General features: G+C 44.8%; 1 protein-coding gene across 1 annotated transcript in view; it reads right to left on the reverse strand.

Moving 5' to 3' along the window:
• The window catches only part of LOC124544861, a 327,198-nt gene that overhangs the window by 14,279 nt on the left and 289,427 nt on the right, over window positions 1–23,492 (reverse strand). The window contains exons 2-6 of the mRNA XM_047123572.1: window positions 20,050–20,320; window positions 15,928–16,246; window positions 10,330–10,509; window positions 7,680–7,812; window positions 1,739–1,881 (exon numbers count right to left, since the gene is read on the reverse strand). Of these exons, the coding sequence (XP_046979528.1) occupies window positions 1,739–1,881; window positions 7,680–7,812; window positions 10,330–10,509; window positions 15,928–16,246; window positions 20,050–20,320 (1,046 nt within the window). The remainder of the gene's footprint in view (window positions 1–1,738; window positions 1,882–7,679; window positions 7,813–10,329; window positions 10,510–15,927; window positions 16,247–20,049; window positions 20,321–23,492) is intronic.

Below are 23,492 nucleotides of genomic sequence, written 5' to 3' on the forward strand. Positions count from 1 at the left end.
CGTGGTATCAAGCAACATTCCGCCAGTGCGGACGGTATTTGCTTCGTGATACATTACCCGTGTTAAAATGGACCGTTTACCAATTGCAGAAAAGGTCGATATCGTGTTGATGTATGGCTATTGTGATCAAAATGCCCAACGGACGTCTGCTATGTATGCTGCTCGGTATCCTGGAAGACATCTTCCAAGTGTCCGGACCGTTCGCCGGGTAGTTACGTTACTTAAGGAAACAGAAAGTGTTCAGCCACATGTGAAACGTCAATCACGACCTGCAACAAATGATGATGCCCAAGTAGGTGTTTTAGCAGCTGTCGCGGCTAATGCGCACATCTGTAGCAGACAAATTGCGCGAGAATGGGGAATCTCAAAAACGTCGGTGTTGAGGATGCTACATCAACATCGATTGCACCCGTACCATATTTCTATGCACCAGGAATTGCATGGCGACGACTTTGAACATCGTGTGCAGTTCTGGCTCTGGGCACAAGAGAAATTACGGGACGATGACAGATTTTTTTCACGCATTCTATTTAGCGTCATTCACCAACAGCGGTAACGTAAACCGGCATAATATGCACTACTGGGCAACAGAAAATCCACGATGGCTGCGACAAGTGGAACATCAGCGACCTTAGCGGGTTAACGTATGGTGCGGCATTATGGGAGGAAGAATAATTGACCCCCATTTTATCGATGGCAATCTAAATGTTGCAATGTATGCTGATTTCCTACGTAATGTTCTACCTATGTTACTACAAGATGTTTCACTCCCCAAGACAGAATGGCGATGTACTTCCAACATGATGGATGTCCGGCACATACCTCGCGTGCGTTTGAAGTGGTATTGAATAGCATATTTCACGACAGGTGGATTGGTCGTCGAAGCACCATACCATGGCCCGCACGTTCACTGAATCTGACGTCCCCGGATTTGTTTCTGTGGTGAAAGTCGAAGGATATTTGCTGTCGTGAACCACCGACAATAACTGACAACATGCGTCAGCGCATTGTCAATGCATGTGCCAATATTACTGAACGAGAACTACTCGCTGTTGAGAGGAATGTCGTTACACGTATTGCCAAATGCATTGACGTTGACAGACATCGTGTTGAGCATTTATTGCATTAATGTGGTATTTACAGGTAATCACGCTGTGACAGCATGCGCTCTCAGAAATGATAAGTTCTCATAGGTACATGTACCACATTGGAACAACCGAAATAAAATGTCCAAACGTACCTACGTTCTGTATTTTAATTTAAAAAACCTACCTGTTACCAACTGTTCGTCCAAAATTGTGAGTCATGTGCATGTGACTATTACAGCGCCATCTATCACAAAGCGAAAAAAGTAGTCCAACTAAAACATTCATATTTCTTTACGTACTGCACGAATATGTAATAAAAATGGGGGTTCCTATTTTAAAAAAACGGAGTTGATAGCCTTTTGACCTATGGCAGCGCCTTCTAGCGGGCCAATCATAGCGCCATCTGATTTCCCACTTCAAGCTAGACAAGTTTCGTTCTTTGTAGTTTTTTCATTTGACGCTTATTTCGTGAGATATTTGGCCCGGTCACGATCAGTGGACCACCCTGCAGACACAGTCTTATAAACAAGGAAAAATATCTTTTGGATAGAAGATGAGACGTGTTTGTCGTTCTTTGCGAGCATGAGAGAAAGGGCGATCAGTACAGAGTCGGTAAGCAGTGGTGTGATAAGAGTGGAACTCGCTGTTACCTGAAGCCGTTCTGCGTGGTGGCGATGCCGTCGTAGAGCGGGAACTGCGTGTGCGCCTGCACGGGCGGCTGCACAGTGTTCTGGTAGTAGCCGGCCGCCGCGTTGTCGTAGCGGTCCGCCGCCGGCGGCGACGCCGTCTGGTACTGCGGGAAAAGTGTGCCTCAGTTCAGTACAGCTTTTAGACACTTTCCGTGGCCCACATTCGTGAGAACTCGCTGCGATGTCGAACGTGTCAGTGATTTTACAAGTACGACACTTTTCTCTGGAAACATGGCTACATGCTGCACAAACACAATTTTAACTAAAGTTCAGTCTTGATCACAACACTTATGTTCCAATAACATAGGTGACCGGTTTCGGTTATATTTATATAACCATCTTCAGACCCATGGCTTCCTTGAAGGATGGTAGGCGGAGCTCTCCTCAGCTGCTACGAAGTCAGCTGAGGAGAGCTCCGCCTACCATCCTTCAAGGAAGCCATGGGTCTGAAGATGGTTATATAAATATAACCGAAACCGGTCACCTATGTTATTGGAACATAAGTGTTGTGATCAAGACTGAACTTTAGTTAAAATATAATAATCTATTGATCACTGTATTTCAAAAATGTTTACAAAAATTGTTTTAAAAAATCTTAATCTGTAACAAAATTTGATAACTGTCATCAAAATGCATACACGCTATCTACCAGCGGAAAAATGGTACTATCGGAGAGCAGAGATGCGAATATGTTACTGTTTATTTAGATGACTCTAACTACGACTACCTCATTCTGTCTTCCTCAGCACCTTTAAAAATTTCCCAAAAATTTTGGCATGCAAACATATTCGACGCTTTTTTAACATGGAGCTCACGTCAAACTTCTACAAGCCACCCTAACAGTTACACGCTCACACCCACCAGTCCATCGCTCATACCCACCCCAAGCCCAGTTGCTCTTTCTCACTCAGACATTCAGCCCAACTCACAGTCATTACCTCATTGTGTCTCTCGAACTGTCACTCTCTCCTGCATCACAGCCACAGTCCCCTACAACTACAGTCTCTTCTCTCCGTCATTGCCTCCCTCTTGCACTTTCTTACTCATAACATCTTATTCCTTTCGTCTTCTTTACTAGTGCTGCTGCTGTCTCTTCTCTCTGTCACTATCTCACTCGTCGTTATTGTCATAAACTCTGTCTCTCATTATCACTGGTTCCCACCTCTTCACCTTTCTCTTTATTTCTTCTCCCGCCCCCTGGCACTGTCTCCTTCACTCTTTCCCTAGCACTGTTCTGTCACTGTCTACTATGTTCCACTGCACTGTATGCGTCTCTTTCTCTCACACTGCCACTATCTCCTTCGCTCTTTCTAGAACACAGCCACTGTCTACTATCTTCCAGCATTTATTACTTTTCCAGCTCTTTGCCACTGCCACAAAAGAATGAATATGTTCCCATGACAAAAGTTTTGGGAAATTTTAAAACGGGCAGCTTATGCTTGTCGTTTCAATCAGAATATTTTAGATAAACAGGTTTGTATACGCATTTTTTGTGATCCCAGAGGAACATTTTTCCACTGATTTACTTCTTTTTCCTGTTGCAACAGAGCATGTAACTCCTATGAAAAGAAAAGTATTGGTCAGTAGATTCAGATATTTTACTTATGTAAAATTGAAATAGCTCAAATCTTATTTTACACTTTAGACCGTACTTTACGTGCAGAATTGTTTTGCAAGTGCTCCACAACTACAACATGGGGTTTCCAGATGATAGCGGAGACACTTTACAGTATATTTCTCAGCATTACGTCACTTTATTAACCACATTTTCGCCTCACACCGGATTCTACGCGCGTATTTTTCGTGTAAAGGTAGGGTAACTTTGAACCACTGCCTCTAGAAAACAGATAAAGATATGAAGAAAATTTTCAACATTGTTCGAGACCGGGATCTTAAAAATATATCTAATAAATTTCAGTCATTTTCCACGAAAAGCCGTCTTGGAATCCGAGGCTGGGTGTTGCTTCACTGGTGATGGCGGGAATATGGTAAAAAACCTTTTTGTGGCATTTCTCGAGGGCCCGCCCATGAACTGGTTGGGTCTCAATAAGTTCCATCAGGTTCACCGTAAACCACATCAAATGTAAAAAGAACCAACCGATTTGCTCCATTTGCCTAAGCAGGAGAACGCCTGTAATAATCATACTTTGACCCTGTGCTATAGGATAATGATACTAAGGCTATTCTTCTGTTCTGTATACAAATGGTCCCTAACCCAAGTGCTATCCAAAACACTTGACGCTACCTTTTTATCACCAACAAAACCCGTGGTATGAGCAACAGAAAATTCTGTTTTTATGCGCGGCGTTTTGGAACGTATTAAGTGCGCGTGTAGTTGCATGCACATCGATCCAGGAATATAGCGCACCAGAGATATAAGGTGGTCTAAGCAGATGATTTTCGTTATCTTAGAACCACGTGCCTATTTGAAACAAGTAATGTTCCTATTCTTTTCACATAGAAAAATTGCGCTACATAATGGGATTTTGGCAGATGTCGTTATGGTCCTGAACCAAAGTCTAGTTATGCAGCTCTCCAAGCTAATTTATTCAGTACAAATACCTCTATCTATGTGTAACTGTTGCATTCTATTTTCTCTTGTTCGTGCTTAATGTGATCATGCCTTGGTCGGTCTCTGCAATTTTTATGTCCCCACATTTTCCTCCATTACCAATAATGTCTCAAGATGTGTCTTATTAACCAATCTCTCCTTTTGGGCAGGTTGTGCGGTAAAATTCTTTTGTTTGTATCAAATGACAGTACCAGTTTGACTTTTGTTTTTGATTAGCAAGATTGGCTTTGGCCACCAAGCCCCTTTCCCACTAGTTATATGTGTATCATCGTAGGAGTACAAACACTCAACCTTCCACGACTCGTCTGTTATATGTCTATCGTCGTGTACACACACAGACTCAAATTCTCACGACGACAGCCATACGATCACTGGAAAATCCCCTTAGTGGCCGAATCGTGGAAATCAAAAATAAAAATAAAAGCTCAGCTGATGCCGTCGTTTGCTCCTAAGTAATACTATATTTGCGGAAGTTGTACCACTGTGATCCATATGCTAGACAAGAAATTAGGTTCCTTTTCTCCCAGTATCTCCACGTTAGTTACTTGGTCTCCTGTTGCACCGTTCTCCTTTTGTCTGCATTACTTATCCTCCTTGTTTTAAATCCGTATGGGGCTACGCTAGACACAAATATTTCCAGGAAAGGACTTCACAACACATATTTTTATTTGTTTTATTTTGTGACATCTATCTTTTAACTGGTTTGATGCGGATGGCCTCGAATTCCTCTCCCGTGTCTCTAAAAATCACTCCCACTTAACGACCTCATTTATTTGTTAAATATATTCCGATCACTGCCTTCTTCCACATTTTTACCCTCTAAACTTCACTTTCTTGATGTCGTGACACACGTCCTATCATCGTCTCTGTTCTTGTTGTCGATCCTGCAGAGTACCTCCCCATTTCTCATCATATCTGTCCACCTAACTTTCAACATCTTTCTACAGTACAAGATGCGTTAAGCTTTGATTATATTCTTTTTTTACAGTTTTCTATCATTCAGCTTCGTATAATGCTTTACCGCAAACGTACGTTTCCAGAATTTTTTTCTTCAAATTACGGCCGATGTTCGACACTAGCAGGCTTTGTTCGGACAGGAATGGCTTTCTTATTTATGCTAGTCTGCATTTTGTGTCCCCCTTGTTTCGTTTGTCATGTGTTATTTTGCTTCCAAGACAGCAGAATTCAGTCACTCTGTCTACTTTGCGCTCGCCAGTTTTAAAGTTTATTGCTAATCTCATTTCTGTTACTTCTCATTACCTTGGTATTACATGCACTGATTTCTCTTTTTCAGAGAAGCTTTGGTTGCTGTTGATAGCTTCATTTTATAATCTCTTTACTTATGTCATATTCATTGTTCCGTTTAAATAACTGATCCCCTTATTATTGTCTGATTTAACCATATTACACTGCATTAACTTTTTGTCTGTGTTCACTTTCAAGACATCATCCATTCCATTCAATTGATCTTTGAAGTCCATCGCCATATCGGTCAAAATTACAATGCTATAGGGAAGCCTCAAACTTTTTAATTCTTCTCCCTGTAATTTAATTCCTTTTACAAATTTATCTTTGGTTTCTTTCACTGCTTTCTCAATGCATTTCGATCCCTGCTACATTCAGAGTTTATTCATTTATAGTGATTGATTGCTTTTCATATTTCTATTTTTCTCTTTGCCCAAGTATGCATAACATAGATTGATCAGCCAGAACATTAAGACCACCGACCCACTATCGATATAAACACGTACAGGCGATAGCAGCGTCACCTGCCAAGGAATGATTGCTGGCGCCATGTTACTAATCGTGCGTCCCCTCCCGCCGGAGGTTCGAGTCCTCCCTCGGGCATGGGTGTGAGTGTTGTCCTTAGCGTTAAGTTAGTTTAAGTAGTGTGTAAATCTAGGGACCGATGACCTCAGCAGTTTGGTACCTTAGGAATTCACACACATTTGAACATTTTGAATGACTGCTAGTCAGACACACGCAGGGTGCATGTAGTATCATTAAGCCGGCTGTCCGTATGTAGAATGGGCAAGGCGCGAGATCTGCATTTGACCGAGGGCAGATTTTTATTGCTCGAAGGCTCGGCACGAGCATTTTGGAAACTGCACGACTCATCGAGGAGTACTCTGGTGATTCCCTCAACACTTGGCGATATCAAGGTGAGACCACGTCCAGACGTTGTGGGGTTGGGGGCCAACACTCATTACAGATGTCGGACGTCATAGGCTGAGCAGACTGGTAAAACAGGACAGGCGGCGAACTGTGATGGAACTAATACCAAACTTAAATGCTGGGCAGAGTACGTGTCTGAACACATAGTGTACCAAACACTCCTAGTAATGGGCCTCTGCAGCCGACGACCCGTGCGTGTGCCAATGTTAACACCACGATATCGGCAAGTACGACTGATTGGACACGTGACTATTGGCACTGCACGTTGGAGCAGTGGCAGAGTGTTGCTCGGTCTGATGATTCCCGACAACTTCATCGTCATGCCGACGGGAGGGCGCGAATCCGTCGCCTTCCAGAGGAACAGCTCGTTGACACCTGTACCGTGGGACAGAGACAAGATCCGTTACGCTGTGGGGAACATTCACGTGGGCTTCCATGGGTCCTGAACCCGATCGAACACATCTGGGATGTGACTGAACGTGTCTTCAGAGCATATCACCCCCTCCCCCCTTTTCCCAGAATTTATGGCAATTAGGTGACTTGTTGGTGCAGGTGTGGTGCCAACTCCCTCCAAGCGCCCTACCAAGGCGTCAGTGCTTCCACGCTACGACGTGTCGTCGCTGTTATCCGTGCCAAAAGAGGACATACCAGCTATTAGGTAGGTGGTCATGATGTTCTGGCTGATCAGTGTATTCTATAGTGTACATTACAGAACTAGGCAACGGCCTTGCCGCAGTGGATACACCGGTTCCCGTGAGATCACCGAAGTTTAGTGCTGTCAGGCGTGGTCGACACTTGAATGGGTGACTATCCAAGCCGCCATGCGCTGTTGCCATTTTTCGGGGTGCACTCAACCTCGTAATGCCAATTGAGGAGCTACTCGACCGAATAGTAGCGGATTCGGTCAAGAATACCGCGAGAGCAGTGTGCTGACCGCACAGCCCTGCTACCGCATCCTCCACTGAGGATGACACGGCGGTCGGATGGTCCCGGTAGGCCACTCGTGGCCTGAAGACGGAGTGCTTAGTAATAAGTGCTTAACATTACAGAACTACTGCGCGTTATAGAGCACAGATCTCATATTGCTGTGATGCGATAATGTAAACTGGTGTAATACAAACAATGGTCTACAAGGGGTTACTTGAGTCCTTTTACCTGGTAGTTGCTCGGCAGACCGGAGTACTGCGGCTGGATGGCGTTGGACGAGATGGGCTGGTATCCAGGGTAAATGACCGACGCCGGCGGGCTGAAGCTGAAGGCAGGAGCTGAGTAGCCCAGGGCGGGCCGCCTGTAAAAGGTCAGGAGAAAGGACTCAGCACCAGCAGACCGGGCAAGGCCAAATTATGTACGCGACTGGGATTTTACTACATGTTGTCTCCAGCTTTGAACTGACACCCCAGTCAAGCATCGGCTGATGATTCTGAATGGAAGATGTAGGGTTACCAGCGCCAATGACTTGGTCCTGTTTAAATTAACGAGAAGAATAAAAAATGGAACGTGCTCGCAAACATCAAAACAATACTCGAGGAGATACTTAAACGTTATGGGAAGCGTCTTTTTTTCACAATTTCTACAAAAAAAACCTATGTCTTATTGTGACCTCTCAGGTTTTCTCGGTGTGGTTCATTACTGATGTGCTTCTGGGTATACAGCTGAGTTGCTGTTGTTTCCATTTTTTGCGCAATATTTTCGAGTCGTGCAGTTATGTGTGCATAACCTGGAGAAGAGGGCTGGATAGGTCGTCGAAATAATGTCCACAACCACTTGGCTGCATATCTGCAAGTACATCCTTAAGTTTTATTGCTTGGTTGCATCCGCATATTCTGATCACTAGAGTGCAGAACGGCACCCACACCTTCTTTGAGTAGCCAGTCTAATATGAGAATAGCGATGAGTTGCTGTAGCATCCAATGACTGTATAACCATACTGCCTCCCATTTATGAGAACGTATTTTTCTTAGTTCCACTGTTTTGATATGTAAATAAATTTACAGCTATTAGCGTTAAAATATTGGTATGACTTAAAAAGGATGCTCTATATCAGCTACCGTAATTTGTGCCTGGGACAGAGTTATATACAACACAAATGTTAAAATGGACATAGTTAATGTTCGAGTGTGCGAGTAGGGCAGCAATCGCTCGCCCAATCACAGTGGAGTGGTAGCTGTCATTGAAGGAAAAAACTGCAGCCAGCCACACTTCTTGATATATGCTTTATTTCATCACGTCTAGTTCTGGGCTTGAGCCCGTCATCAGATGGCATCGACGATTTATTGTACAAATTTCATATCATTTTGATCTATAATATAACAGGATATTCAGGATTTTTTGTTTACCTTTCCATTTCTTATCTTACCAGTCGACTTAATATTTTGAACCCTTCTGTAATACTACATCTCAAATACTTTGACTGTCTTCTTTTTGACAAGAAATAGCTAACTTCAGTGTTTCACATGTACTACTTCATAGGGTAATAAATTACCTGTAATATATCATTACTTGGGTGCACCTGTGGACTAGTGCTGGTAGCTACTCTGGATACTACAGCTGGTTTTTCTGTTTCTAGGAACAAGGACTATTCTGCAGCCTGAAGATAATGGAATGCTTTTACCTTAATGTGGCTAAGTGCTGGTGGTCTAGCTTGATCCTGGTGGTTTCTGTAGAAAGCCTGTTTTTCTAACACCTTTTAGAAAAGAAACTTCTCATAGGCTTGGCAAGAAGCAGCACATCACAGCAAATACTATGAGCATTAGTAAGAGAGGGCCAATTGAAATGTGTATGTTCTGCGCTAGAGCTAATTGGCCAATATGTCTGCATGTTAAGTTTTGATAGCCCACAAAATGAGGACTCTGCCAACATTCAATTTAGGAGTTGGACTGGAGTCATGGTCCATATGTGGTGACCCTGTGATTTAAAAACTGTTACATGTAAGAAGTCAGAAGCCCGTTGATCTTATTTGATCAGTAAAGTTGTTCTTTTGTTATGGAAAGAAAATGACTAGCAAATGCATTGGTGTCAAGGGCTGAGTCAATTTCCATTTTTCTGTGAGAAATGGTGCAGTGAAGAAGCACTTGCTAAGCAGACAGCGGTCTCATATCAGACCATAGAGACATCAGCTAGTTGGAAGTAGTGTTTGATAATGATGAAACAGGCTTGGTGAAGTCTTACAGACAGCAATAAAGTCCACATGTTTCCGTGGAAATTTGTGGTGTTTGTGTATGTATCTTTCTCCTTTTTCAACTTTAGACTGTTTTCTCACAGAGGAAATTCTAGAAAACAGCTGATAACTGAAGCTACTATTTGCTGTGCTCATTTACCAATTCAGTGTTCAGGTCCTAGAGATTTTTTTTTTAAAAAGTGGGTAGACTGCTATAGAGCTTAGATATGTTGAAGAAGTGGTTGTTTCAACCCTGACTTGTGGGTCAAAGTCAGGCTAGCATCAGTTATTTAGACTGAATGTGTATTGAAGAAGTGGTTGTTTCAACCCTGACTTGTGGGTCAAAGTCAGGCTAGCAGCAGTTATTTAGACTGAGTGTGTATTTATAAAAGTGCAGACGGTTAATCAGGGTCTATCACCAAACATTTTGGAGGTAGTCTATAGAACAATAAGTTGCGTAATTTGTCTAGTGCTTGACACAGCAGAAAGATGGGAGTGGTTCTTCGTCCAACACTATAGTGCAGTCGGCAAGGAAGGTTTCATGCCTATTACGTTTGACTGGAAGTCTGACCCTCTGCTGCTGGTTGTGGAACAAGAGCTTTCGTCACGCTCAGAGTCCTTCATCAGAGCAGCGTGGCGTGCACTCACCTGACTGGCTCCTGCTGCGGCGTGGAGAGGGGCAGAGGCGCCGGGGTGGGGGGCGCTGTGGCGATGGGCGCGCGGTAGCTGGTGCCGCCCTGCGAGGGCGCAGACTTGCTCTTGGCCAGCGCGCTGCCGATCGGCTCATCGCGTCCCACGTACACCGACTTGGTACGCACCACGCGGTACCTGCGAAAGTGGGTTTAAAGTCTGAGTGTGCGTCTGGGACAGTGTGAAAACTACACATTGTTTTGCGCAACAACTGGTGGACTGTAATGTCGTCGTAAAAGGAAACTAATTTGGTTCTCAATATAATTTGTTAAGGCTACATATCACGTAATTGAAGCTAAATAAGGCTACATTCTCACATAACTGTACTTGAATATTTCATCTTCCGACCATGTGTAACACAAGGGAAGCACGGGTACTGATACAATTCTAACCATGCTATATCAAGCAGCTTTGATAAGAGATTCTCGTTGGCTGTAGTAATACTTAATGAAATTTTTGGCAATGCCAGTGACAATTTGTTTCTTGAAAACAGCGGAACACATAACCAGATATTTACGACAAGATCGCAATAAATGGCAATTCATATTTACGAAAAAAGGAAAGCTCGGCTCACAAGTCGAAAAAAAGTTAAATAATTAACTTTTTGGTTGTTTACAGGTATATGTCTACAGTCATGGTAAACATTTAAATCTCTACACCAAGCTAATGTAGCACGTCGGCAGAGAAGCCAAATGGTGCAATCCGTCTGTACTTTGTCAATGATCTGCGCAATTTTGCTTCGGATCTTCTAGTACTTTGCCGCAGGCATTTCAGATTGTAGTAGGACTGTAAACAAACAAAAATTAATTACACGGCAGTTTTGATTTGAAGTGACAATTAAAACTTAAAGGCCACACAACGTAACTGGAAGTTATTTAAGATATCCTACACACATTTTCAAAGCAATGTGACACTTGGGTTGGCTTGCTTCTGTGGACAGGACGTAAAAATCAGTGTCAACATACAGTACGTATTCAAGTAATAACACTAGTTCTTGATCCTAGGTCTAAGTATGCCACAATTTCTAGAGATAAGGAACAGGAGAAAAGGAAAATCAAAGGGATACTATAGACAAATACTCAGGGAGGCATAGAGCACAGCCACCGAAGCAACTGTCTTCCTGATAAGCCTGGGCCCTGAGATGTCTTCTGCAGTGCGTGGATTTTCGAGACATACAGCATTGGACAGGTAGTCGTTCCGTCAGCGCACCACTTGTTAATGGAACAGACTGAAAATTATACTTCTTTATTCTCTTCGTTTTGTCCATGAGATAATACTCCCTCTAAAAGTGACGCTGTACTCGTTCTGCATACCTGTTAACCATGTACCGGTTCTCCAAAATCCAACTGTTTTATACAGGGTGTTGCAAAAAGGTACGGCCAAACTTTCAGGAAACATTCCTCACACGCAAATAAAGAAAAGATGTTATGTGGACATGTGTCCGGAAACGCTTAATTTCCATGTTGGAGCTCATTTTAGTTTCGTCAGTATGTACTGTAGTTCCTCGATTCACCGCCAGTTGGCCCAATTGAAGGAAAGTTGACTTCGGTGCTTGTTTTGATATGCGACTCATTGCTCTACAGTACTAGCATCAAGCACATCAGTGCGTAGCATCAACGGGTTAGTGTTCATCACGAACGTGGTTTTGCAGTCAGTGCAATGTTTACAAATGCGGAGTTGGCAGATGCCCATTTCATGTATGGATTAGCACGGAGCAATAGCCGTGGCGCGGTACGTTTGTATCGAGACAGATTTCCAGAACGAAGGTGTCCCGACAGGAAGACGTTCGAAGCAATTGATCGGCGTCTTAGGGAGCACGGAACATTCCAGCCTATGACTCGCGACTGGGGAATACCTAGAACGACGAGGACACCTGCAATGGACGAGGCAATTCTTCGTGCAGTTGACGATAACCCTAATGTCAGCGTCAGAGAAGTTGCTGCTGTACAAGGTAACGTTGACCACGTCACTGTATGGAGAGTGCTACGGGAGGACCGGTTATTTCCGTACCATGTACAGCGTGTGCAGGCACTATCAGCAGCTGATTGGCCTCCACGGGTACACTTCTGCGAATGGTTCATCCAACAATGTGTGAATCCTCATTTCAGTGCAAATGTTCTCTTTACGGATGAGGCTTCATTCCAACGTGATCAAATTGTAAATTTTCACAATCAAGATGTGTGGGCTGACGAGATCCGCACGCAACTGTGCAATCACGTCATCAACACAGATTTTCTGTGAACGTTTGGACAGGCATTGTTGGTGATGTCTTGATTGGGCCCCATGTTCTTCCACCTACGCTCAATGGAGCACGTTATCATGATTTCATACGGGATACTCTACCGGCGCTGCTAGAACATGTGCCTTTACAAGTACGACACAACATGTGGTTCATGCACGATGGAGCTCTTGCACATTTCAGTCGAAGTGTTCGTACGCTTCTCAACAACAGATTCGGTGACCGATGGATTGGTAGAGGCGGACCAATTCCATGGCCTCCACGCTCTCCTGACCTCAACCCTCTTGACTTTCATTTATGGGGGCATTTGAAAGCTCTTGTCTACGCAACCCCGGTACCAAATGTAGAGACTCTTCGTGCTCGAATTGTGGGCGGCTGTATACATTACGGCATTCTCCAGGGCTGGATCAGCGCATCAGGGATTCCATGCGACGGAGGGTGGATGCATGTATCCTCGCTAACAGAGGACATTTTGAACATTTCCTGTAACAAAGTGTTTGAAGTCAGGCTGGTACGTTCTGTTGCTGTGTGTTTCCATTCCATGACTAATGTCATTTGAAGAGAAGTAATAAAATGAGCTCTAACATGGAAAGTAAGCTTTTCCAGACACATGTCCACATAACATATTTTCTTTCTTTGTGTGTGAGGAATGTTTCCTGAAAGTTTGGCCGTACCTTTTTGTAACACCCTATATGCATTGCTTCACTTACAAGGACACCGTCATGTTGGAGTGAGCCCCACACTAGCTTGAACTAAAACAAAGATGCGTGTTTTATAATGAAATACATTAAGCGTCTTATTACTTTAGATGCAAAACCTGTGCAATGTACTCATGCTCATGTCAGCTCTGCAACGGCTGCCTCTTCTTGCTATAATATTACCTATTAATTGAAGCTCATGTACACAAGCAAGAAAGGTTACACATCACTGCATGTAGGAAAGTAAGAAATATTGCCTACATGATTTGAAAAAGAAAGTAGCGTTCCCTTTTTCAAAAATATGCCGTGCAACATGGACACGACAGAATTACAAGTGCCTGTGATCAATAACGGTGAAAGTACGTTAATCAGACACACAAGTATTCGTGAGTTGAGCTGTAGGCTTATACAACCAGTCCTTCACTTAGGTAAGCAAATATCAAATACGATAGAATATCGCCAAACTAATGATCAGATTAGACAAAGCCTTACCATCGCATGCGTTTGTAGCCAAGTTTATGGAAACAAATATTGGACGTGGGAGAATATAGCCGACCTAGTAGAAAGAAATGTCGTGTGGCTAGGGCCTCCCGTCGGGTAGACCTGTCGTCTAGTGCAAGTCTTTTGAGTTGACGCCACTTCTGCGACCTGCATGTCGAAGCCGAACTAGTGATCAGATTAGACAAAGCTCTTAGTATTGCATGCGGTTGTAGGCCACGTCGTCACACTCGGAACCTCGCCACAGCCTGAACATACTGACGAAGAGGTTAACAATCCAATCGGAACAAAGACCTTGAATTGGAACAGTCACGAAACTCGTGCTTGATTACAGACGAAAAATTTAGATAAATCTCCCTGCAGTGGTGTAATGTATCGCTGGGAACAGCACGTCAGAGAAACGAACGCACTTACCAAAAAGTGGCGTGAACTCCAAATAAGCAAATCACCAACAGATTTACTATGACTCAGCTAAGATGGACTGTTTCAAATGTGATGGATGTCAGGCAATTTCAGACGGGCTAAATGTTTAGGTATCCCTGCAAAACGTCAAGTGTGTGGTCTTTTATTTGATCTGTAAATGTATCAGGGCTCAGGGGTCTGCTCGTTGGATGTCTTGACGTGACGTCACGGAACATATGACCAAAACCGAGTGTGGAATGGAACACAGAAGCGAGCCAGTATCGAGAGGACGGGATGTGAGGACGCAGCACGCAGTTAGCTCCACGTCGTGTTTCGTATTGGTAATCGACATCAGCCCATCTTAATTGAAATACATATGTCTAGACTTTTTTTAAAAGGAAATCTTGTTTTCTCATATGTAACTGAGAATATTTTAAAGAACTATACTTTAAAATGAATTTCCTTTTAAATACTTTGTATATTTATGTGTGCATCAACCAACCTGTAGGATCGTTTTGCATATAACTGGATGAAGCATGCATGGCGGTTCTGACTGGCGTTATTTTTATATGTTCTGATTTGTTGAAAAACAGCAGAATAAGAGGTATATTGTGTTTTTATAAGAACTTTGCTTTTAATCTTTTAATGTAGTGGTTCGTAATGTACTTTCTTTTACTTTTATTGTAAAGTCTGACGATGGCTGTCGTATAGCTGAAAGCGGTAATTCTATTCAAAAAGCTGCACCATCAAGAGAATTAAATAAGAGTTATGGACGTCGTGACCACTTTACAGATCGTCGTTTTATACCAAATTCTGTTCTGTGACTCATGAGTTCTCAAGTGCTACCAGCAGTCCAGGTAGCACAATGAATGTCTGTAGGGCGCTAAAAAAATGGGTACACATCAAACAACGGTCACATTTCTGCAGTCGGTGTTAAGTGGCGCTTCAGGTGGTGTAAAGAATGACGTCACTGGAAATGTCTGGAAACTAGTGATTTGGAGTGACGAACGCCAACGCTCTCTCGGCAGCAGGTATTTAGGCCGCCGACGCTGACCGAAGGGATGACTCACTTATTCATGCAGTTTGGCATATGTCAGTTTACTCGTAGAGCCGTTATAGTTCATCACAGTACATAGTGGCCAGATTAGTGACTACAGTAGTATTACTATTATTGATGTTACATCAGTCTGCAAAGGACTGCTACAAAACATAGACTCTATTCAAGTTACGTAACAGCTTACTGTTCGTGTAAATAAAGAGCTGTATAATTCCACACCTACTTTTGTGTTGTAGAATGAGGATACCGGCCACCCATAACAAATCCTCTCGCTTTCTTCCTTGTGGTATAAGACTTTACAGGCACAACCCACATTAATGTTTCCAGAATGAGATTTTCACTCTGCAGCGGAATGTGCGCTGATATGAAACTTCCTGGCAGATTAAAACTGTGTGCCGGACCGAGACTCGAACTCGGGACCTTTGCCTTTCGCAGGCAAGTGCTCTACCAACTGAGCTACCGAAGTCTCGGTCTGGCACACAGTTTTAATCTGCCAGGAAGTTTCACATTAATGTTCCCGAATAGACGTCAGGATACTATTGATCAGAAAGTTTATTGCAGGACCTTTTGGACAGTGTCTGGTGTTAAAGATTACTCGTTGAAATCAGTGTTACTAGAGTAGAAATTTGACGCCGCTCAGAAGCGTCCCCGCGGTCGCTCACCCCGAGTTGTCGGCGACGTAGTCCCGGAGGCGGAGGACGCCGTCGGCGCCGATCCAGCCGTAGGAGCCGACGACGGAGCCGTCCTGCAGCCGCTTCTCCTTGCGGTACTGGCCGCTCTGCGTCTGGTAGCGGAAGTAGCGCTCGGGGCCCTCGTCCGTCTGGATGTGGAACTGGCCCGCGTCCGCCGCCGGCACCGGAGCGGGCGCTGGAGCTGGAACGGCGCTGTTCCAGGAGGCGGAGCTGCCGCTGGCGCTGCTGATGCTGCGGCCGCTCACCGCGCTGCTGCGGCCGCCAGCCTCCGGCCGGCCGGCGCTGAAACCTGCCCAAGACAAACTAATATACACTACTGGCCCTTAATATGGCTACACCAAGAAGAAATGCATATGATAAACGGGTATTCATTGGACAAATATATTATACTAGAACTGACATGTGATTACATTTTCACGCAATTTGGGTGCATAGAGCCTGAGAAATCAGTACCCAGAACAACCACCTCTGGCCGTAATAACGGCCTTGATACGCCTGGGCATTGAGTCAAACACAGCTTGGATGGTGTGTACAGGAACAGCTGCCCTTGCAGCTTCAACACGATACCACAGTTCATCAAGAGTAATGACTGGCGTATTGTGACGAGCCAGTTCCTCGGCCACCATTGAGCAGGCGTTTTCAACTGGTGAGAGATCTGGAGAATGTGGTGGCCAGGGCAGCAGTCGAACATTTTCTGTATCCAGAAAGGCCTGTACAGGACCTGCAACATGTGGTCGTGCATTATCCTGCTGAAATGTAGGGTTTCGCAGGGATTGAATGAAGGGCAGAGCCACGGGTCGTAACACCTCTGAAATGTAACGTCCACTGTTCAAATTGCCGTCAATGCGAACAAGAGGTGACCGAGACGTGTAACCAATGGCAACCCATACCATCACGGCGGGTGACACGCCAGTATGGCGATGACGAATACACACTTCCGAATGAGACCATCATGATGCTGTAAACAGAACCTGGATTCATCCGAAAAAATGACGTTTTGCCATTCGTGCGCCCAGGTTAGTCGTTGAGTACACCATCGCAGGCGCTCCTGTCTGTGATGCAGCGTCAAGGGTAACCGCAGCCATGGTCTCCGAGCTGATAGTCCATGCTGCTGCAAATGTCGTCGAACTGCTCGTGCAGATGGTTGTTGTCTTGCAAACGTTGACTCAGGGATCGAGTCGTGGTTGCACGATCCTTTACAGCCATGCGGATAAGATGCCTGGCATCTCGACTGCTAGTAATACCAGGCCTTTGGGATCCAGCACGGCGTTCCGTTTTACCCTCCAGAGCCCACCGATTCCATATTCTGCTAACAGTCATTGGATCTCGACCTAGGCGAGCAGCAATGTCGCGATACGATAAACCGAAATTGCGATAGGCTACAATCCGACCTTTATCAAAGCCGGAAACGTGATGGTACGCATTTCTCATCCTTACACGAGGAATCATAATAACCTTTCACCAGGCAACGCCGGCCAACTGCTGTTTGTGTATGAGAAATCGGTTGGAAACTTTCCTCATGTCAACACGTTGTAGGAATCGCCACCGGCGTCAAACTTGTGCGAATGCTCTGAAAAGCTAATCATTTGCATATCTCAGCATCTTTTTCCTGTCGGTTAAATTTTGCGTCTGTAGCACGTCAGTTTCGTAATGTAGCAATTTTAATGGCCAGTAGTGTAGATTGCTAAGCGGCTAAACGACGCACGGGCGCAGTTGCAGGTAGCCTATTTTCACGGCTTCCAAGGTCAACAAAAATTTGATTTTCAGTATTTCATATAATGAACGTACAGTTGCGACTATGGACAGCTGTATAATTGAATGACGACAGTGAAAATTTGTGCCACATCGGGAATCGAACACAGATTTCCCGCATTACGCGAGCGGTCGCCTTGACCGCTTTGGCTATCCGTGCACGACTCATGGCCAGACGCAAATTTCAGTGTGTTGTCAACTATGTGTCTACAACCTGTAGAGCCAAAGAAACTGGTACACCTCCCTAATATCGTGTGGGGCCCCCGCGAGCACACAGAAAGACTCGACTAATGTCTGAATGTGGTTCTAAAGGGAATTGGCACCATGAATCCTGTAGGGCTGTCCATAAATCCGTAAGAGTACGTGAGTGTGGGATTCGAACCAGGTCGGGTTGACAGAGGAGATAGAGAAGATCCAAAGAAGAGCGGCGCGTTTCGTCACAGGGTTATTTGGTAAGCGTGATGGCGTTACGGAGATGTTTAGCAAACTCAGGTGGCAGACTCTGCAAGAGAACGCTCTGGTTCGCGGTGTAGCTTGCTGTCCAGGTTCCGAGAGGGTGCGTTTCTGGATGAGGCACCGAATATATTGCTTCCCCCTACTTATACCTCCCGAGAAGATCACGAATGTAAAATCAGAGAAATTCGAGCGCCCATGGAGGCTTTCCGGCAGTCGTTCTTCCCGCGAGCCGGCCGCGGTGGTCTAGCGGTTCTAGGCGCTCAGTCCGGAACCGCGGGACTGCTACGGTCGCAGGTTCGAATCCTGCCTCGGGCATGGATGTGTGTGATGTCCTTAGGGTAGTTAGGTTTAAGTCGTTCTAAGTTCTAGGGGACTGATGACCATAGATGTTAAGTCCCATAGTGCTCAGAGCCATTTGAACCATCTTGCCGCGAACCATACTCGACTGGAACAGGAAAGGGAGGTAATGACAGTGGCACGTAAAGTGCCCTCCGCCACACACCGTTGGGTGGCTTGCGGAGTATAAATGTAGATGTAGATGAGTGTGGAGATCTCTTCTGAACAGCACGTTGCAAGGCATTCCAGATACGCTCAATAATAATCATACCTAGGGAGTTTAGGGGCCAGCGGAAGTGTTTAAATTCAGAAGTGTGTTCCTGGAGCCACTATGCAACAATTCTGGACATGTGAGGTGTCCCATTGGCCTGCTGGAATTGCCCAAGTCTGTCGGAAATCATAATGGACATGAATGGATGCAAGTGATCAGACAGGATGCTTAAGTATGTGTCACCCGTCAGAGTCGTATCTAGAAGTATCAGGAGTCCCATGCCACTCCAACTGCACACGCCCTACACCATTACACAACCTCCACCAGTTTGAATAGTCCTCTGCTGACATGCAGGGTCAATGGACTTACGAGATTGTCTCCATACCCGTAAACATCCATCTGCTCGGTACAATTTGAAACGAGAGTCGCTCGAACAGACAACATGTTTCCAGTCATCAGAAGTCCAATGTCAGTGTTGACAGACCCAGGCGAGGAGTAAAGCTTTGTGTTGTGCAGTCATTAAGGGTACAAGGGTGGGCCTTAGGGTACAAGGGTGGGCCTTCTGCTCCGAAAGCCCATATCGGTGATGTTTCGTTGAATGGTTCGCACGCTGACACTTATTGATGGCCCAGCATCGAAATCTGCAGGAATTTGCGGAAGGGTTGCACTTCTGTCTCGTGGAGCGATTCTCTTCAGTCGTCGTTGATTCCATTCTTGCAGGGCTTTTATCCGCCCGTAGCGATGTCGGAGATTTGATGTTTTACCGGATTCCTGATATGCACGGTACACTTGTGAAATGGTCGTACGGGAAAATCCCCACTTATCGTTACCTCGGAGATATTGTGTCCCGTCGCTCGTGCGCCAACTATAACATTACTTTCAAACTCACTTAAATCTTGATAACCCGCCACTGTAGCAACTGTAACCGATCTAACAGTTGTGCCAGACGCTTTTTGTTTTATATAGGTGTTGCTAACCGCAGTGCCGTATTCTGCCTGTTTACATATATTTGAATACGCACGCCTATACCAGTTTCTTTGGGGCTTCAGTGTATCTTATGTATACAGGGTGGTCCATTGATAGTGACTGCGCCAAATATCTCACGAAATAAGCATCAAACGAAAAAACTACAAAGAACGAAACTCTTCTAGCTGGAAGGGGGAAACCAAATGGCGCTGATATTAATATGCATTTATTACGCACACATGGGGGAGTTAGCAGTTCGCAAAGTCTACAATTTTTTTAAAATTACTATTATTGTAGCCGACAGAGCAAGGAGTCGGATTAGAGCAGGTATCTGGAGCACGCCGTGCGGACGGCGAGTGTGGGCGACTTACGAGCATCGGCGAGACTGGCGGCGCCTTCCCTGGCGCTCCCGCTGCTGATGACGTCATTGGGTACGGCGACGCTGGAAGTGTCGGACCCCGCGGCGGCGCTGTCGGTGGCCGCAGGAGGCGGCGGGCCCACCGTGCTGGAGCTGGAGCCGGGATCCGCGACCGCCTGGGCTGGAGCCTCCGTGCTGGCCGACGCGGCGGCCGGGCCGCTCTTGTCGCCGTCGCCTTCGCTGCTCTCTGTGGCGGCCGCCGCGGCGGCGGCGAGCGCCAGCACCTGCAAACGCGAGCAGAACGCCTCGTCACTTCACAGCCCTCCAGAAGCACGTTTATATCAGGTAGCAATGTTGCTACAATCATTCTTTGATTCTGCAGGGGACAGTGCAGTGATTTAAAACGTACTGGCAGATTAAAACTCCACTGATCAGCCAGAACATTATGTCCACCGGCCTGCTATCGATATAAACACGTACAGGCCAAAGCAGCGGAACTGGCGAGGAATTACTGCTGGTCAGACACACGCACGGTGTATGTAGTATCGGTGAGCGTGCTATCCGTGTGTAGGAAGGGGAAGGCGCGCGGTATACCGGGTGATCAAAAAGTCAGTATAAATTTGAAAACTGAATAAATCACGGAATATTGTAGATAGAGAGGTACAAATCGACACACATGCTTGGAATGACATGTGGTTTTATTAGAACCGAAAAAAATACAAACCTTCAAAAAATGTGCGACAGATGGCGCTTCATCTGATAAGAATAGCAATAATCAACATAACAAAGTAAGACAAAGCAAAGATGATGTTCTTTACAGGAAATGCTCAATACGTCCATCATCATTCCTCAACAATAGCTGTAGTCGAGGAATAATGTTGTGAACAACACTGTAAAGCATGTCCGGAGTTATGGTGAGGCATTGGCGTCGGATGTTGTCTTTCAGCATCCCTGGAAATGTCGGTCGATCACGATACACTTGCGACTTTAGGTAACACCAAAGCCAATAATCGCGAGGACTGAGGTCTGGGGACCTGAGAGGCCAAGCATGACGAAAGTGGCGGCTGAGCACACGATCATCACCAAACGACGCGCGCAAGAGATCTTTCCCGTGTGTAGCACTATAGGGTGTTTTTTAGGAGGGTTCTAATAAAACCCCATGTCATTCCAAGCATGTGTGTCAATTTATACCTCTCTATCTACGTTATTACGTGGTTTATTAAGTTTTCAAATTTATACTGACTTTTTGATCACCCAGTATTTGAGTTTGACCGAGAGCAGACTGTGGTGACCCGGAGGCTAGACGCGAGTTTGCAGTTGGAATAACTAGCACTCTCTGTACCTCTCTCAAGCACAGTTTTTAATGAAATTCTGATTCCTCATTTTCTTTTGCAGACAAAATTTAATGACACTGTATATAGGATGATTCAGCTTCCCCTACCGCTACTTTGTGTACTTTTATGCAACCTACAACGCCTTCAAATACCATGTGCTACATTTCATATTCTCTCGCTCAGTACACTAAAATAAAGAGGACTTTTTTGTAGGAAATTGAATGTAGTAAAATTTTGTTCTGGGACATGTTTTTGCTAGAGGCTGTAGTTTTCGAATTATTCAAGAAAAACGTACAAGAGTGACCTTAAAGCACATTCGAAAACTGTGGCCTCCAGCGAAAACTTATTCTAGTACAAAATTTAACTACTTTAAAATTACTACAAAAAGGTTCTGTTTACTTTTTTCCTAGGAATAAAAGTTAGTGCATATCGAGCGAAAGGATATGGAAATCGCCGGCCGAAGTGGCCGTGCGGTTAAAGGCGCTGCAGTCTGGAACCGCAAGACCGCTACGGTCGCAGGTTAGAATCCTGCCTCGGGCATGGATGTTTGTGATGTCCTTAGGTTAGTTAGGTTTAACTAGTTTTAAGTTCTAGGGGACTAATGACCTCAGCAGTTGAGTCCCATAGTGCTCAGAGCCATTTGAACCATTTTTTGAATATGGAAATCTCGCTCTTGGCTTTTTAAGGTGTTGTGGGCTGCATAATACCGATCGCCAGGGGCAGTTGAAGCATTATGTACGATTACACATGTGTGATTATGAACAACTCCCCCTGCACCTTCTGTGCGCAAAGACTGCAATGCCCGACTATGTAGTAAAGAGATAGCAACCAGATCGAACGTATTGCTTAGGTCGTAAAGTGACTGTCAACTGGGGCAGCGTTCTTCGGAACAAAGGGATGCAAATCGGCCCTACGCTCAAGAAGAGAATGCGTCTCTTATATTTGTTTTTTGTTTATTTAATTATTTAATATAAATAATTTTGTTGAATTTTGTCTTAGTATATTTTATAGAATTGATTTTTTAAATTATAGTTTATTGGTAATATAAGTGTTTTATGAAATATTATTTTAAATTTTTTAAAGTACATTTTATTTATTGTACCTTTTGTATCAAGGTTCATCAAAATTTTAATTTTGTTATTTATTTTTAACTTTGTTATTATGTTTATTTTGTTATTATGTTTTTTTGTTTATATTATGTTTATTTTTAATTTTGTTATTTTTCGCGAGCTATGCTGGCATAGTTGAAGTGCTGAGAGCAGGCACTCAGTCGTGCGTAGTCTGTGATAGAAATTTTGCTGTTCCACTCTAGTAAGAGCGTGCCTACATAACTGTGGTCGACGTGGCCGACTGCCATGTGGAGCGCCTGAGATCAATTCCTGTTACTGCCAGGGATTTTTCCTTGCTGGGTGGACTGGATCGGGAATGCACCCAGGCTCGTGATGCTAGTGTTGAGGAGCTGCTGCCCGCATCTCGTGGTCGTGCGGTAGCGTTCTCGCTTCCCACGCCCGGGTTCTCGGGTTCGATTCCCGGCGGGGTCAGGGATTTTCTCTGCCTCGTGATGGCTGGGTGTTGTGTGATGTCGTTAGGTTAGTTAGGTTTAAGTAGTTCTAAGTTCTAGGGGACTGATGACCATAGATGTTAAGTCCCATAGTGCTCAGAGCCATTTGAACCATTTTTGAGGAGCTGCTTGAAGAGGAAGTAGCCGCTCGAACGTCTGCGAAGTCTGCCATGGCCGAGAGACTGTGTGCTGAAGACAAGACCCTTCAAACCGTATCCACATGACGCCACTCGCCGAAGGTGATAAGGTAGTCGGTCGGTCTCGATTGGCCAGTCTGAGGCCAGAACGGCAGGGCAGTATTATCAGCTGCGGGCGATTAGCCGAGCGGTCTAAGGCGCTGCAGTCATGGGCTGTACTGCTGGTCCCGGCGAAGGTTCGAGTCCTCCCTCGGGCATGTGTGTGTGTTTGTCCTTAGGATAATTTAGATTAAGTATTGTGTAAGCTTAGGGACTGATGACCTTAGAAGTTAAGTCCCATAAGATTTCACACACATTTGAACATTATTATCTTATTATACTGCAGTAAGAGTGAGATGAAACAAATGCAGAAGCGAAATGCTAT

Source organism: Schistocerca americana, chromosome 8 (assembly GCF_021461395.2).
Source record: "Schistocerca americana isolate TAMUIC-IGC-003095 chromosome 8, iqSchAmer2.1, whole genome shotgun sequence".
NCBI lineage: Eukaryota > Metazoa > Arthropoda > Insecta > Orthoptera > Acrididae > Schistocerca > Schistocerca americana.